The sequence below is a fragment of the Protobothrops mucrosquamatus genome, unplaced genomic scaffold, assembly GCF_001527695.2.
Source record: "Protobothrops mucrosquamatus isolate PMUCROS unplaced genomic scaffold, P.Mucros_1.0 scaffold141, whole genome shotgun sequence".
In the NCBI taxonomy this organism is placed as follows: Eukaryota; Metazoa; Chordata; class Lepidosauria; order Squamata; family Viperidae; genus Protobothrops; species Protobothrops mucrosquamatus.
This window is the reverse complement of record NW_015386507.1, coordinates 41,520-54,936: the sequence shown is the minus strand read 5'-3', so window position 1 is coordinate 54,936 and position 13,417 is coordinate 41,520. Positions and strand designations below refer to the sequence as shown.

Genomic DNA, 13,417 nt, shown 5'->3' with positions numbered 1-13,417 from the left:
GTCAAAGCATCCCGGCTCACCTGGGGGGTAAGGAGGAGGGAGAGGAGGGTCTGGTGTTGGACGCTGTGCTAAACCGTGGCTTATCTGCATCCTTGGTGGAGTAAATGAATTGGTCGGTGTGGTGGCCTAACGGCCGAGCCCAAATCTCACCCACCCCGTTGTGACTTTCAGAGGGGGTGAAGATCAAGAACCAGAGTTTTGGATCTCCCTCAACACCCAAAGGGGTGGTGGTGGTGGTGGTGGAGGAGGAGGAGGAGGAGGAGGAGGAGGAGGAAAAACAAGACTATGGGGTCCTTGGTGCTCTCTAAGCTGCCTTTTTCTCTTGCAGACGTTTCATGACCCAATTAGGTAATATCCTCAGTGGGGGGGGGATTGCAGGAGGGAGGAGGAGGAAGGAAGGAAGGTAGGAAGGAGGGAAGGAAGGAAGGAAGGAAGGAGGAAAGGAGGGAAGGAAGGATGAGAGGAAGGAGGGAAGGAAGGAGGGAAGGAAGGAGGGAAGGAAGGAGGAAAGGAAGGAAGGATGAGAGGAAGGAAGGATGAAGAAAGGATGAGAGGAAGGAAGGAAGGAAGGATGAGAGGAAGGAGGGGAGGAAGAAGGGGAGGAAGGAAGGATGAGAGGAAGGAGGGAAGGAAGGAGGGAAGGAAGGAAGGATGAGAGGAAGGAAGGATGAGAGGAAGGAAGGAGGGAGGAAGGAAGGAAGGAAGGAAGGAGGGAGGGAAGGAAGGAAGGAAGGAAGGAAGGAAGGAGGGAAGGAAGGAAGGAAGGAAGGAAGGAAGGAAGGAAGGAAGGAAGGAAGGAAGGAAAGACGGACCCCGGTGTCCTTGGTGCTCTCTGAGAGTGGTTTCCTTGCAGACCTTTCAGGACCCAACTAGGGAACATCATCAGTGCTAGGAGGGGGGAGGAAGAGGAGGAGAAGGAGGAAGACTATGGGGTCCTTTGTGCTCTCTAAACTGGGTTGTTCTCTTGCAGACGTTTCATGACCCAATTAGGTAATATCCTCAGTGAGGGGGTTGCAGGAGGGAGGAGGAGGAGGAGGAGGAGGAGGAGGAGGAGGAGGAGGAGGAGGAGGAAGGGTGAACCCCACAGAGTGCCCAGGGCCCATCCAGCCGCAGCCCCCCTGCTCCGGTTACCTACCCCAGAGGAGGGCAGGAGAGGACGATGGGCCGTGCGGATGCGCCAGAGAGCAGCCCTTCTCCGAAGGGGCCGGCCAGACCCCCCTTGCTGGCCAGCCTGGTCTCAGGAGCCCACAACAGTTGTCATCTTTGTGACTTGCACTCCTACAAAGCCAGCATCAGTTGCTAGGGAGACGCGGAAGAGGCAAAGAAAATAAATACACAAAAATTTAAAAATCAAGATAAAAAAGAACTTAGAAATAGGTTGGGTTTTTGTTAAGCCAGACAACCCATAAGCTCCTGGCTGATCGTTTCAGAGATTGCAAGCCGTCCTCCACTTACGACGACAACTGAGCCCAAACAGTTGTTAAGTGAGCTTTGTCCCATTTTGCCACCGTTTTAAAGTGAATCATCCGGAGTTGACACGGTCGTTAAGTGAGTCTGGCTTCCCCCATTGACTTTGTTCGTCAGAAGGTCGCAAAAGGGGATCACATAGGCCCCCCGGGACGCTGCGACCGTCATAAATACGAGTCAGTTGCCAAGCTAATGAATTTTGATCAGGTGACCCTGGGGATGCTACGGTCCTAAGTCGCTTTTCTCAGTGCCGTTTTAAGTTCGGTCACTAAACAAGCGGTCGTAAGTGGAGGACCACCTTGCCTTGCCTTACCGGATCCTTCCAAGGTTCTTAAAAATCCAGGGGGACGTTTGGAGATGCTTGGCTGCCTCCAAAGGGCAGCCCAGGGAAGCCCCAGGAAGCGGCCACAGCCAGCCCTTGAGTGACCCTTGGTTATGATGTCATAAAATGCTCTAAGGTCACGAAGGGATTTCCCCCCCCCCCCAAATCTGCCCCATTTCAATTCCACGGGAGTCCCGGATTCAGGATGCAGGTATCCCCCTTTCAGCTGAGAAAGGGGGTCTGACTGGCTGCCGTGGGCTGAATTTGAGGAAGGGGTGCCGAAGGTTTCCGTCCCGCTGGGCCTCGGGGGGTTGGACTAGATGACCTACAAGGTCCCTTCCAATTCTTGTTACTCTGTTATGGGGGCTCTAACCCTGGAGGTTTTCAAGAAGAGACTGGACGGTCATTTTTGTCCGGAATGGTCTCTGGGGGGGGGGGTCTCCTGCTTGAACAGGGGGTTGGACTAAATGACCTCCAAGGTCCCTTCCAACTGTTAAAAGGTTGACTCGGGTTTTAGGCTGGAACGTTCTAGTTTTTCTTCAGGATCTTTTGAATTGAAGGGGATAACGGATTGTTCGTGTTACCTTCTTCCTGCCACAGACACACACACAAACACACACACACACACACCCCGGGAGGCGAGCCTGACCAAGAGGGATGCTCAGACGTTCAGTGAACATGGGGGTCAGGAAATGGGGAGGGGGCGTTTCCTGGGCTTATGGGAGGCGACCCGCAGGAAACGGGAGGGGGGGGGTCAGGGAAGAGGGGCTGAAACGGGCGGGGGGCTTCGGCCCTGCCATCGAGCGGGGCGCCATCTTGACTTTTTTGACCCCGGTGGACCCGGGGCTCGAAGCCGAGCCGGACCGCGATCCAGGCCAGGGGCCGGCAGAGCTCAGCCGCCACCGCCTCTCCCGAGCGGACCCCCCGAGCAAATCTCCGCCGTTCAATCGCGGAGCCGGATTCAACTTGGGGCGGGGGGGGGGGGGACTGCCGAGATCCGGGCCTGGCCGGGCCGGAAGGCTTCGCACGGCCGGTTCACGCGGGTGGGAGGTGGGCTTTTCCTGGGGGTCCCTCCCCCCAAGCGGAGAGGGGCAGCCGGGAGGGTCCCGCAGCCAGGCGGGCGCGCCTCCCCCGCGAGTCCCGGCCAGGCGCCGCCGCCGCTCCCCGCAGCGGACCCTCCGTGGGAAAGCGCAGACACGCGAGGGGGGGGAAGCGATGCCCCGGGAAGCCTCCGGCGCGGGACGCGGGCGGGAGGGGGGCGTCCTCGGATGACCCTCCACCCCCCCCAGCCCCCCTCCCGGCGAGCCACCNCTTGACTCTTTTGACCCCGGTGGACCCGGGGCTCGAAGCCGAGCCGGACCCCGATCCAGGCCAGGGGCCGGCAGAGCTCAGCCGCCACCGCCTCTCCCGAGCGGACCCCCCGAGCAAATCTCCGCCGTTCAATCGCGGAGCCGGATTCAACTTGGGGCGGGGGGGGGGTGGACTGCCGAGATCCGGGCCTGGCCGGGCCGGAAGGCTTCGCACGGCCGGTTCACGCGGGTGGGAGGTGGGGAGGGGGCTTTTCCTGGGGGTCCCTCCCCCCAAGCGGAGAGGGGCAGCCGGGAGGGTCCCGCAGCCAGGCGGGCGCGTCTCCCCCGCGAGTCCCGGCCAGGCGCCGCCGCCGCTTCCCGCAGCGGACCCTCCGTGGGAAAGCGCAGACACGCGAGGGGGGGGAGCGATGCCCGGGAAGCCTCCGGCGCGGGACGCGGGCGGGAGGGGGGCGTCCTCGGATGACCCTCCACCCCCCCAGCCCCCCTCCCGGCGAGCCACCGGCAGCCCCGCTACTTACTCCGGGGAGGGGGCGGCGGCGGCGGCGGCGGCTGCGTCACAGAGCTGGGCTCCCCCGCCGGACCCCGCGCCCGCCGCCCGGCATCGCTGCTCGCCGGCCCGGGGAGGGGAGCGCGGCCAGGCCGCGGGGCCGGAGCGGCGGGGGACGGCCGAGGGGGACCGGAGGAGGCCGGCGCGGGAGGGGGCGATGCCCGTTGACAGCCCGACCGACCCTCCGTTCGGCTCCCGGCGGCGCTGCTGCTGCGGCGGCTTCTGCTGCGGACAAAGACGGCGGCGCTCCGAGGCTCCCGGCTCTGCTCTCCTCCGCCTCGGCCGGGTCGCCTCCTCCCGCCGGGGCGGCGCTGCTGCGGCACCGGGTCCCCCCCGCCCCTTTCCCGGCAGAGCCGCTTCTGCAGGCGCCCGAGCCGGCTCCGGGGGCGCCGCTCGCACGGCTGGCTGGCAGGCAGGCAGGAGGCGGAGGGAGGGAGGGCAGCCCCGCCCGGGAGGAGGAGGGGGGGTCTCCCGGCAGGGAAGGGCCCCCTCCCTCTCCCGCCGGGCGGGCGGGGGTCCCGGTGGGTGGGGCTGTTGGAGAGCTGCCCTCCCCCCCAGCTCAGGCCCCGGGGCGGTGGGCTTCCAGCCGGGAGCCCCCTCCGCTAGTCGGCTCCCCCTTGAGGTAGCCCGGGAGCCTCTGCTGCGATGGGGCTGGGGGCTCCTTGGGCAGGCAGGGGCAGGGGGTCTGGCCCCACCGGTGGAGGGCAAGGGGAGCCCGGCTAGCTTGAGGGGCGCAGCGGTGGGGCTTGTTGGGGTGCAGAGCTGGACTTGGGGAGGGGGCAAGTTGATCAGGCACCCCCTGGGAAGTAGGATGGCTGCCCGGAGAGGAAGTGCCTTCCCTGGGACCCCCTTGGGGGCGGTTTGGGGTACGGGGGAGAGGGGCCCGGCCGAAGCTTCTCCTGCCCCCTCAGGCTAGAGATTTAGTGGGACGGTTCTTCCAACAGACCAGGGAAGAACCAGGGTTTGTGCCCCCCCCCAGGCAACGTATAGGGAGCCCTGCCTCTAGGCCCCGGTCCTGGGGGGGCCGGCCTCCTGCATCCGGGAAGAGCCCAAGGGGACAAGAGCCAGGGTTGACTACCCCTGGACAAGACCCTTCCCCACAGCTGATAGTTTAGGAGGCAGCTGCTGCCCAGCGGCCAGAGGGGGGGGGGTCAGTTCTCCCACACACCACATCCCATAATTTAATTTCACTTTCACTTTTAAGGCCAACGTCTCCTTTCTCCGCTTCCAACCCCAAAAAAAGGGACTAAAAATCTTGGGAGTTTTTCCCCCTTGCGGGCACCGCTCTGGCCCACGACTGACTCCCTTTCGCCCCCAGAGGCTTTTTAAAAATCTTCTCCAGTTCTGCAGGCAGCGCGAAGGACTACAGGTCCCATCGTTCCTATCCAGGGCAGGCAAGATCACCAGCATCTGGAGTTCGCAGCCCTTTTGCGCTTTCGACACACTGGTGGTTGTCCTGAATAATTGGATACCGTTTTTGATCCAATGGAAGGGCGTTACAAAAAGTTCGTTCTGGCACTGCCTTTGCTCCCCTTCTCTCAGGGACCCCCCCCCAAAAAAGCTCCCAGGGCCCCCCCAAAAGACATTTCTGTTCCCTGTAATTCTGTTTTAAAACCATGGAAGCCACCGGCCATCGCCACCCTTTAAATCAGGGGTAGTCAACCTTGGCTCTTTTATGACTGGTGGACTTCAACTCCCAGAATTCCTGAGCCAGCCATGCTGAGGGGAAGGGAGAGGTTTCTAAGCTGAGCCAGGCTGGCTCAGGAATTCTGGGAGTTGAAGTCCATGAATCCTAAACGGGGCCATAGTTCCCCCATGCTGGCTGAGGAATTCTGGGAATTGAAGTCCACCAGTCATCAAGGGAGCCACAGTTCCCCCATGCTGGCTCAGGAATTCTGGGAGTTGAAGTTCATGAGTCACAAAATGGTCATAGTTTCATCATGCTGGCTCAGGGATTCTGGGAGTTGAAGTCCACGAGTTATAAAAAGAGCCAAGGTTGACTACCCCTGCTTTTAAATAATAATAAAAAGGTTTGGTGGGTATTTGAGCTTTTTGGTTCTTTCCATTCAAAATGTTCTTTTATTTCTCTTTTATTAGCTGCTACCAAGGTTTTGTTTGGGGTCTAAAGCAGGGCTGTCCACGCTTGGCTAATTTTTAAGACTTGTGGACTTCAACTCCCAGAATTCCTCAGCCTGTTTTTTCTTTTTCTTCCCTCCTCCCTCCTAGAGCGGAGAGATTGCAAAGGAAGGGATTGCAAGAGAGTAAACAGGCCCCAATGGGTGTACATATCGAAAGGAACGCTTTAGTCCCAGGGAACTCTGGGAGTTGAAGTCCAGAAGTCTTGAAGTGGCCAAAAACGGACAGGCCTGGTCTAGTGGTGAGGAAATCACGTGTTTGCCTGGATATTTTAAGGTATTTATTTATATATATTTAGAAAATCCTTTCCCAAGCTCGTTGCCATGTGAAAAAAAAAAAAAAAGATGGATTGACCCCGTTTGAGCCAGCTGGCCACAAAAATGAGCATTTCCCAACCTCTGGACTAAGACACGTCTGTGGAATTTGCGGGCCGTTGAAAGCAAACGCTGAGTCAGCCCTCAAAAATGCGACAGGAACCTCAGTGCAGTCTGAGTTACAGCGGAGTTTTCAAGGAAAGGCCGGACATGAAGAGCTGTCCCAGCTTGGCCACTTTGAAGGACTTGTGGACTTTCAACTCCCAGAATTTCCCAGCTGGGACAGCCCTGTTTTACAGACCACAAACAAAACTCTGGAAGCAGTTAGTAAACAGAATTAAAGCAATACTTTGAACGGAAAGCACCAGAAAAAGATAGGCACACTGAAAAAAAATATACACCGGGATTTTTTTTTTTTTTAAAAAAGCACAGCTGGCTGGGGAATTCTGGGAGTTGAAGTCCACGAGTCTTAAAAGTTGCCCAAGTTGGACAGCCCTGGTGCTCCTGCCTTGAAAAGGGGATCAGACTAAAAAAGACCTCCATCCCTTTTATTCTGTTTTTCTCTTTGCTGCCGTGAAAGTGGGGTGCGGGGAGGCCCAGCTGGGAAAAGACTGCGCCCCCCCCCCAATATTCTGACCAGCCTCGTAGGCAGAAATGCCTCGGGGCCCCATCCTACGCGAGACCCTTGGGGACCTGGGAGTCAGGAAATGGATTTGGCCACTCCGTCCTTTGCGACCTTGAGCAAAACACAGCTTCCTCCAAGGCTGTGCAGTTGCGTCCCCCCCCTCCCCTACTACACCCCCCCCCCGAGGCAGCTGAAACAAAAGAGGCTGACATTCCGGTCAGACCCCGAATCCAAGTCCAGGCGGGGCCCCGAGGAAGCTGCCTCAGCGGATGTGATGATGATGATGGCGGTGGGGAGGCGGTTATCCCAGTAAGAGAGAGAGAGAGAGAGAGGGAGACTCGTTTGGAACTGGCTGCCCTGGTTTTTGGGTGGTGGGAGGGATACCCTAACGAGGCAAAGTTGGGAAATAATAATAATAATAATAAAAATATTTACATGTGTTCTCTCTGGGGTTTGCAACCGGCTTTAAAACGTTTGGTACCAACCCAGGGGCCCCAAAATCCCGTCCATTGGAATAAATTACGCAAATCTGAATAAATTTGCATCCTGATGACTTTTTAACATGCTTGCAAAGCAGGTATTTGAGAAGGAAGCGCCGGGAGAGGCGGATTGGTTGGGCCTTTTAAAACAGATCGAAATTAGTGCAGGGGTAGGCAACCTTGGCTCTTTTAGGACTCGTGGACTTCAACTCCCAGAATTCCTGAGCCAGCAGAGCTGGCTCAGGAATTCTGGGAGTTGAAGTCCACGAGTCCTAAAAGAGCCAAGGTTGCCTACCCCTGCGTTTAGTGACTCCTGTTTATGACGGTCACGGGGTCCCCTGGGGGACGCCTGCTCCCCCTTTTGCAACCTTCATGTTGATCCTTCGGCAACTGCAGGGCTTCCCTTAACAGCTGTGGCAAGACCGGTCGTAAAATGGGGGCCAAACTCACTTAACAACGGACCTTTTTGGCCCTCACTTTGCGATTGTGAGCCAAGGACCCCCCGTACTAGCATTTTTCACTTGCCGATATCCATGTTCCTGGCCTCTTCCTGCTTTGCCCCTTAAGCCTCCTACGATGGTGGGGATAAAAATACACGCAGCTTTTGTCGACTCTGCTGTCGGAACACCGAGGAGGGCATTAAGTGGAAAACTAGCTTTTAATGGAGCTCGGAGTAGGGCGGGAGCAGCAGAGCCTCCGTTACGCAGTACAAGATCCTGGCCAACGAGGAGGGGCAAGTTGAGCCCCCTCAGAGGGGGGGGGACGTTGGAGAGTCGGTTTTTCCCTGGTTTTTTCTCTCCAGGCTCAAAGTTCTGCCTGGTTTGTGGCTCCTTGGCTTCCCGTTGTTGGTTTCGCAGCTCTGTTGAAATGTCAGCCATCCCCAGCTTCCCAAGCCAAAAGGAAAAGCGCAGACGGCGGCCGCCTCTCGTGGTGCTCCTTGGCCCCCCCCCCCGGGAGCCCTCAGACCTGTTCGGGCTGTCTTTCTGGCTGGGCTAGCGAGAGGCGGCGATGTCGGCCGGGCTGCTGCTGTCTGGGCAGGAATGGGGGTGCCTGGCCCCGAGGCGTCTCGCACTGCGGCGGCGCAGAGAAGGACGGCTTCCAACCTGGGCAGGAGGAGCCCGGAGGCCAGTAAGAGAGTCTGCTGGAACCGAGAGGGCCAGGCCCGTCCCCCCCCCAACGAGGGCTGAACCCCACAGCCCCCTCCAGGCCCCACTTCTGAATTGGAATACGCCTCCCTCCCAGCACCGCTTGCTAAAACACCTGCCAGCAAAGCACCCTTCTTACGGGGCAGACAGGAAATGCTGTGCATTTTCCATTCATTCATTCATTCATTCATTCATTCATTCATTCATTCATTCATTCATTCATTCATTCATTTGTTCGTTCATCCATCCATCCATCCATCCATCCATCCATCCATCCATTCATTCATTCATTCATTCATTCATTCATCCTGTCTCTCTCTCTCTCTCTCACCTTTCTGACTCCTCTTCTGTTTTCCCGATGCTTGATCAGGTCCTCGGAGCGTAGCTGCCGCGTTGGGGGCAGTTCTCTCTGGTGGGCTCTTCTTCAACACAGGGGAAACACTTTCAGGCCCCAACTTGAGTTTTTTGCTCCCTGTATGAAATACAAACACAAACACACACACACACACACTATTGTTAGCACAAGAGGGAATCTGAAGACAATCGTTTTCTCCTGAGAATGAAATGAAATGAAAAACCAAGTCTGAGTTGGTGTAGGGCAGTGGTGGCGAACCTATGGCACGCGTGGGCACACGCACCGTCGCCCCAGCCCCACCTCCCACAGCCCCCTCCTCACCAGCAGCCCTCCGGAGGAGAGTCGCCCCCAGGCACGGCCCACACAATGCTGCGCAGCCAAGGACACGGCAGCCGGGCAGCGGGGACAAGACTCCGCCCATGCACCCCATTGCGCACAGATGATGCTGCAGGGCACGGGCGGAGGGCGTGGCCACCATGGTGCTGCTGGGCTGCCTGGGTGATCTGTGGCGGGCCGTGGAGGTGGTGGGTGGTCCAGCAGGCACAGCGGAGCAGGGACAGGGGTGGTGGTTTTGGGGCACTTGGTCTCTAAAAGGTTCGCCATCCCTGGTATATGGGGTCTCCTGCTGGAGCGAGGGGGTTGGACTGGAGGACCTCTGGGGTCCCTCCCAGCTCTGTTATTCTGTTCTTTTTTCTGCGATCGTGCGTATTATCTGTCCCATCAAGCCCAAAGAGAATCCAGATTGCTGCGGGATCTCCGGTCACGGGCAGGGGGGTTGGACTAGAGGACCTCCAAGGTCCCTTTTAACCCTATAATTCGAGGTTCTATGTTCCTTCTACATCTGAATCTCCTTCCACCCAGGGAGTCCCCAGCCAGGAGGCCGAAGAGAGGAGCCTCCCCGGGGCCAATCACCCGGTCAGGGAGAGCCTTGACCCCGTCCTTTGGGGAAGGGCTGGCCATGCTGCAACGGGGCGGATGGATGGCTGGGGAGGGCCAGGGGTGGCCCGTTCCCCCATCGTTCCCTGGGTCAAGGGAAGGGGGTCTTGAAGTTCAAGAACTTCTCCAAGCCTAGAGATCTGGCGGGAGAACGGGAACCTCCGGAAGGATGAACGCTTCGACCTTCTTGCCAGCAGAGGCGAGAAATACGGAAGAACATAGTGTGGGGACGTTTCTACGCGTGTTCCTGGCTGCCCCTTTTATTTTATTTATTTATATTTTGCCTTTCTAGGCTGCCCGTCTCCCTCAAGGAGGGGCTTTTTATAGTGTTTTTAATTTGGGCTGCGTTGTTTTTACTTCGTTAGCCAAAGCCAGGGATTATGAAATGAGCGGCCGTATAAATGCATTAAATAAATAAAACGCCCAATGACATCGGGAGGTCGGCGCAGGCTAAGACCTGCTGCCCCCAAAGTCTCCCCAATGGAGCTCCCCCGCCCTTCTCCTCAATATTATTCTACCTCTGCTTCTACCAAGGTTCTCTCTTTTCTGGCCCGCAGCTTATACTAGGCCAGCCCAAGAACGCTGGCAGGATTTGGGAATGGCCAGTCTAGAGAAAAGAAGGATGAGGGGGGATATGATAGCACGATTCCAGTATCAGAGGGGCTGCCACAAAGAAGAGGGGGGAGGGCAACCCATTTTCCAAAACACCAGAAGACAAGGAGCAACAAATGGACATTAATCAGAGAGAGAGAAACAACCTAGAACTAAGGAGAAACTTCCTAACAAAGAGGACAATTAATCAGTGGAACCACCTGCCTCCAGAAGCGGTGAATGCTCCAACACTGGAGGTTTTTAAGAAGAGACTGGACAGCCCTTTGTCTGAGATGGTATAGGGTTTCCTGCCTGAGCAGGGGGTTGGACTAGATGACCTCCAAGGTCTCTTCCGAGTCTCTTATTCTGTTCTTCCTTCCTTCCTCCCTTCCTTCCTCCTTCCCTCCCTCCCTCCCTCCCTTCTCCATCACTGGAAGTTTTTAAGAAGAGACTGGACGGCCATTTGTCTGAAATGGTGTAGGTAGGATTTCTTGCCTGAGCAGGGGGTTGGACTAGATGACCTCCAAGGTACCTTCCAACATCATCATCATCATCATCATCATCATCATCATCATCATTATTATTATTATTATTATTATTATTATTATTATTGTTATTTTCACATATACCTTTCACATTGATGGTCTTCTTGACCTTTGCATTGGGTCTCACTGCTGATATTTCGCGAAGAAGCTGGAAAAGAAATATTGTTTGCTCACTGAAGAGCAAAGAGCGGCCTGGCCTCCCAAAGACACCCAGTGGAAAAAATGGAAGGATTCTGAATGTTTCTCCTGGTGCAAAAAAGAACCCAGTGGGCAGGCAGCCAGAGAGGGCAAACGGGCGCAGCACCAGGAGCCTTTGAACCCTTAGCCTCCCCACACAGTGAGGGTCCAGTGCTGAGCTGCCATCCCTGTTAAACCTGCCTTTCCCTCGGCTCACCTTTTCTGGGTTCTTGCGTGAGGCTGCCGCGTTCTTATTCCCACCCTTCGTTTCCGGGGCCCTTTTGACCGGAGGCCTGGAGGCCGAGCTATTCTGCTCTAGGATACAAGAAGGAACCAAGGACGTGCGAGTTCCCCTCAAGGGAGGGAGAGAAGCTGCTTTTTCTACTTCTGGTACCTGACCCCCATGTGGCCCCCCATGTTACCTTTCAGGATTTTGTCCTCTCTGGGAGATGCTTTGTTTCTGAATCGGCCATGGAAGCCGAATCTCCTTATTCTCTCCTAGAGGGAAAGAGCAAAAGGAGCCCTAGTGATAAGCTGGTAGACTGAAGGCACGCTGCCCCCCCCTGCTACCTTGAGCTGTGTGGAGGCGTCACCTGCCGGTTTTGGTTGGTTAATAATAATAATAATAATAATAATAATAATAATAATAATAATAATAATAATAATAATAATAATAATAGCAGGACTACATGGCCAATACATTAAAAAAATAGCTGGGAAAGCAGATAATAACAGGACCTGGCAATGGCTAAGAGCAGGAAAATTGAAGAAAGAGACCGAGGGACTAATTCTGGCTGCACAAGACCAAGCCTTAAGGACAAATGCATACAAAGTCAAAATTGAGAAGACAGCAACAGATAGTAAGTGCCGCCTATGCAAAGAAGCTGAAGAAACAGGGGACCACCTGGTAAGCTGCTGCAAGAAGATCGCACAGACCGACTACAAGCAGCGGCACGACAAAGTAGCAACAAGGGTGCGTTGGAAGATCTGCAAGAAATATCATTTCCCTGTAAACCAGAACTGGTGGGATCATAAAATAGAGAAAGTCATAGAAAATGATAAAATTAAACTGCTCTGGGACTTCAGAATTCAAACAGACAAGCACCTGCCACATAACACCCCGGACTTAACAATTGTCGATCAGAAAGACAAAAAAAAGTCTGGATAGTGGACGTGGCAGTGCCTGGAGACGGCAGAATAGACGAGAAAGAACTGGAGAAGATAACAAAATACAAAGACCTACAAATAGAAGTAGAAAGACTGTGGCAAAGGCCAGCAAGGGTGGTACCAATAGTCATAGGCGCCTTGGGTGCAATCCCAAAACAACTGGAGCACCACTTGGACACCACCATCGGCATTGACAAATTCGCCATCAGTCAATTGCAAAAGGCGGCCTTACTAGGAACTGCTTCCATCCTGCGACGAGATCTGTAATACCGTCAAACATCCACATCTGCCTATCCCAGGTCCTTGGGAAGGACTCGATAGGTAGACAAAAATGCCAAATCCAGTCTGAACATCTGGCTGGCTGTGCGATGATCCATAATAATAATAATAATAATAATAATAATAACAACAACAACAACAACAACAACAACAACAATAATAATGTTGGAAGGGACCTTGGAGGTCCTCTAGTCCAATCCCCTGCTCAGGCAGGAAACCTATACCTAATAATAATAATAATAACAACAACAACAGTTGGAAGGGACCCTAGAGGTCATCTAGTCCAACCCCCTGCTCAGGCAGGGAACCCTATACCAAATAATAATAATAATAATAATAATAATAATAATAATAATAATAATAATAATAATAATAATAATAAAGTTGGAAGGGACCTTGGAGGTCATCTAGTCCAACCCCCTGCTCAGGCAGGAAACTCTATACCGTTTCGGACAAAGCGCCTTGACTGAAGGGTCTCTGCGCAGTCACAGAGGCTGAAAAACTGTCTCGGGTCCAGCTAGCTGAAGCAGGACCCCTCCCCTCAAGACCCCTTATCTGCTTTTTGAATCCACCCATCATTCCCCCATTGGCTGAACCCGCCTGAGCTGAAGTAAGAGGAACAAATAAGTTTTATTTTAAAACACTAAACATTCACATTCTTTTCTTGTGGCAGAAACGCCTATTAGCGATGTTCGCCACCCGGAGTTACTTAATAAAGTTGGGATATAAAATTTGTGGGAGAGAAAGCCGGGTCACCGCAAGTCAGACGGCATATAAATTTAATACATCATTTTGACCGAGTTGGCATTTTTGCCCGCCCAGCGAGTCCTTCCCAAGGACCTGAGACGGGCAGATGTAATGGTTTGATGGTGTCCAAGGTATCCTTGCAGGGTGTAACTGTTCCAAGTAAAGCTGCCTTTTGCATCATCATCATCATCATCATCCAAACCCTGAGGAAAATGATAGCCCTGCCCCCCCTCCCCGTGTCAGGTGAAACAGAAGCGTTAATCACTTTGCTATTT

At 54.9% G+C, this 13,417-nt stretch overlaps 1 protein-coding gene across 1 annotated transcript in view; it reads right to left on the bottom strand.

Moving 5' to 3' along the window:
* Positions 1 to 8,160: 8,160 nt before the first annotated feature.
* The window catches only part of ZCWPW1 (zinc finger CW-type and PWWP domain containing 1), a 28,936-nt gene continuing 23,679 nt past the window's right edge, over positions 8,161 to 13,417 (bottom strand). Inside the window, exons 11-14 of the mRNA XM_029283569.1 lie at positions 11,372 to 11,447; positions 11,167 to 11,264; positions 10,857 to 10,920; positions 8,161 to 8,303 (exon numbers count right to left, since the gene is read on the bottom strand). Coding sequence (XP_029139402.1) covers positions 8,161 to 8,303; positions 10,857 to 10,920; positions 11,167 to 11,264; positions 11,372 to 11,447 — 381 coding nt within the window. The remainder of the gene's footprint in view (positions 8,304 to 10,856; positions 10,921 to 11,166; positions 11,265 to 11,371; positions 11,448 to 13,417) is intronic.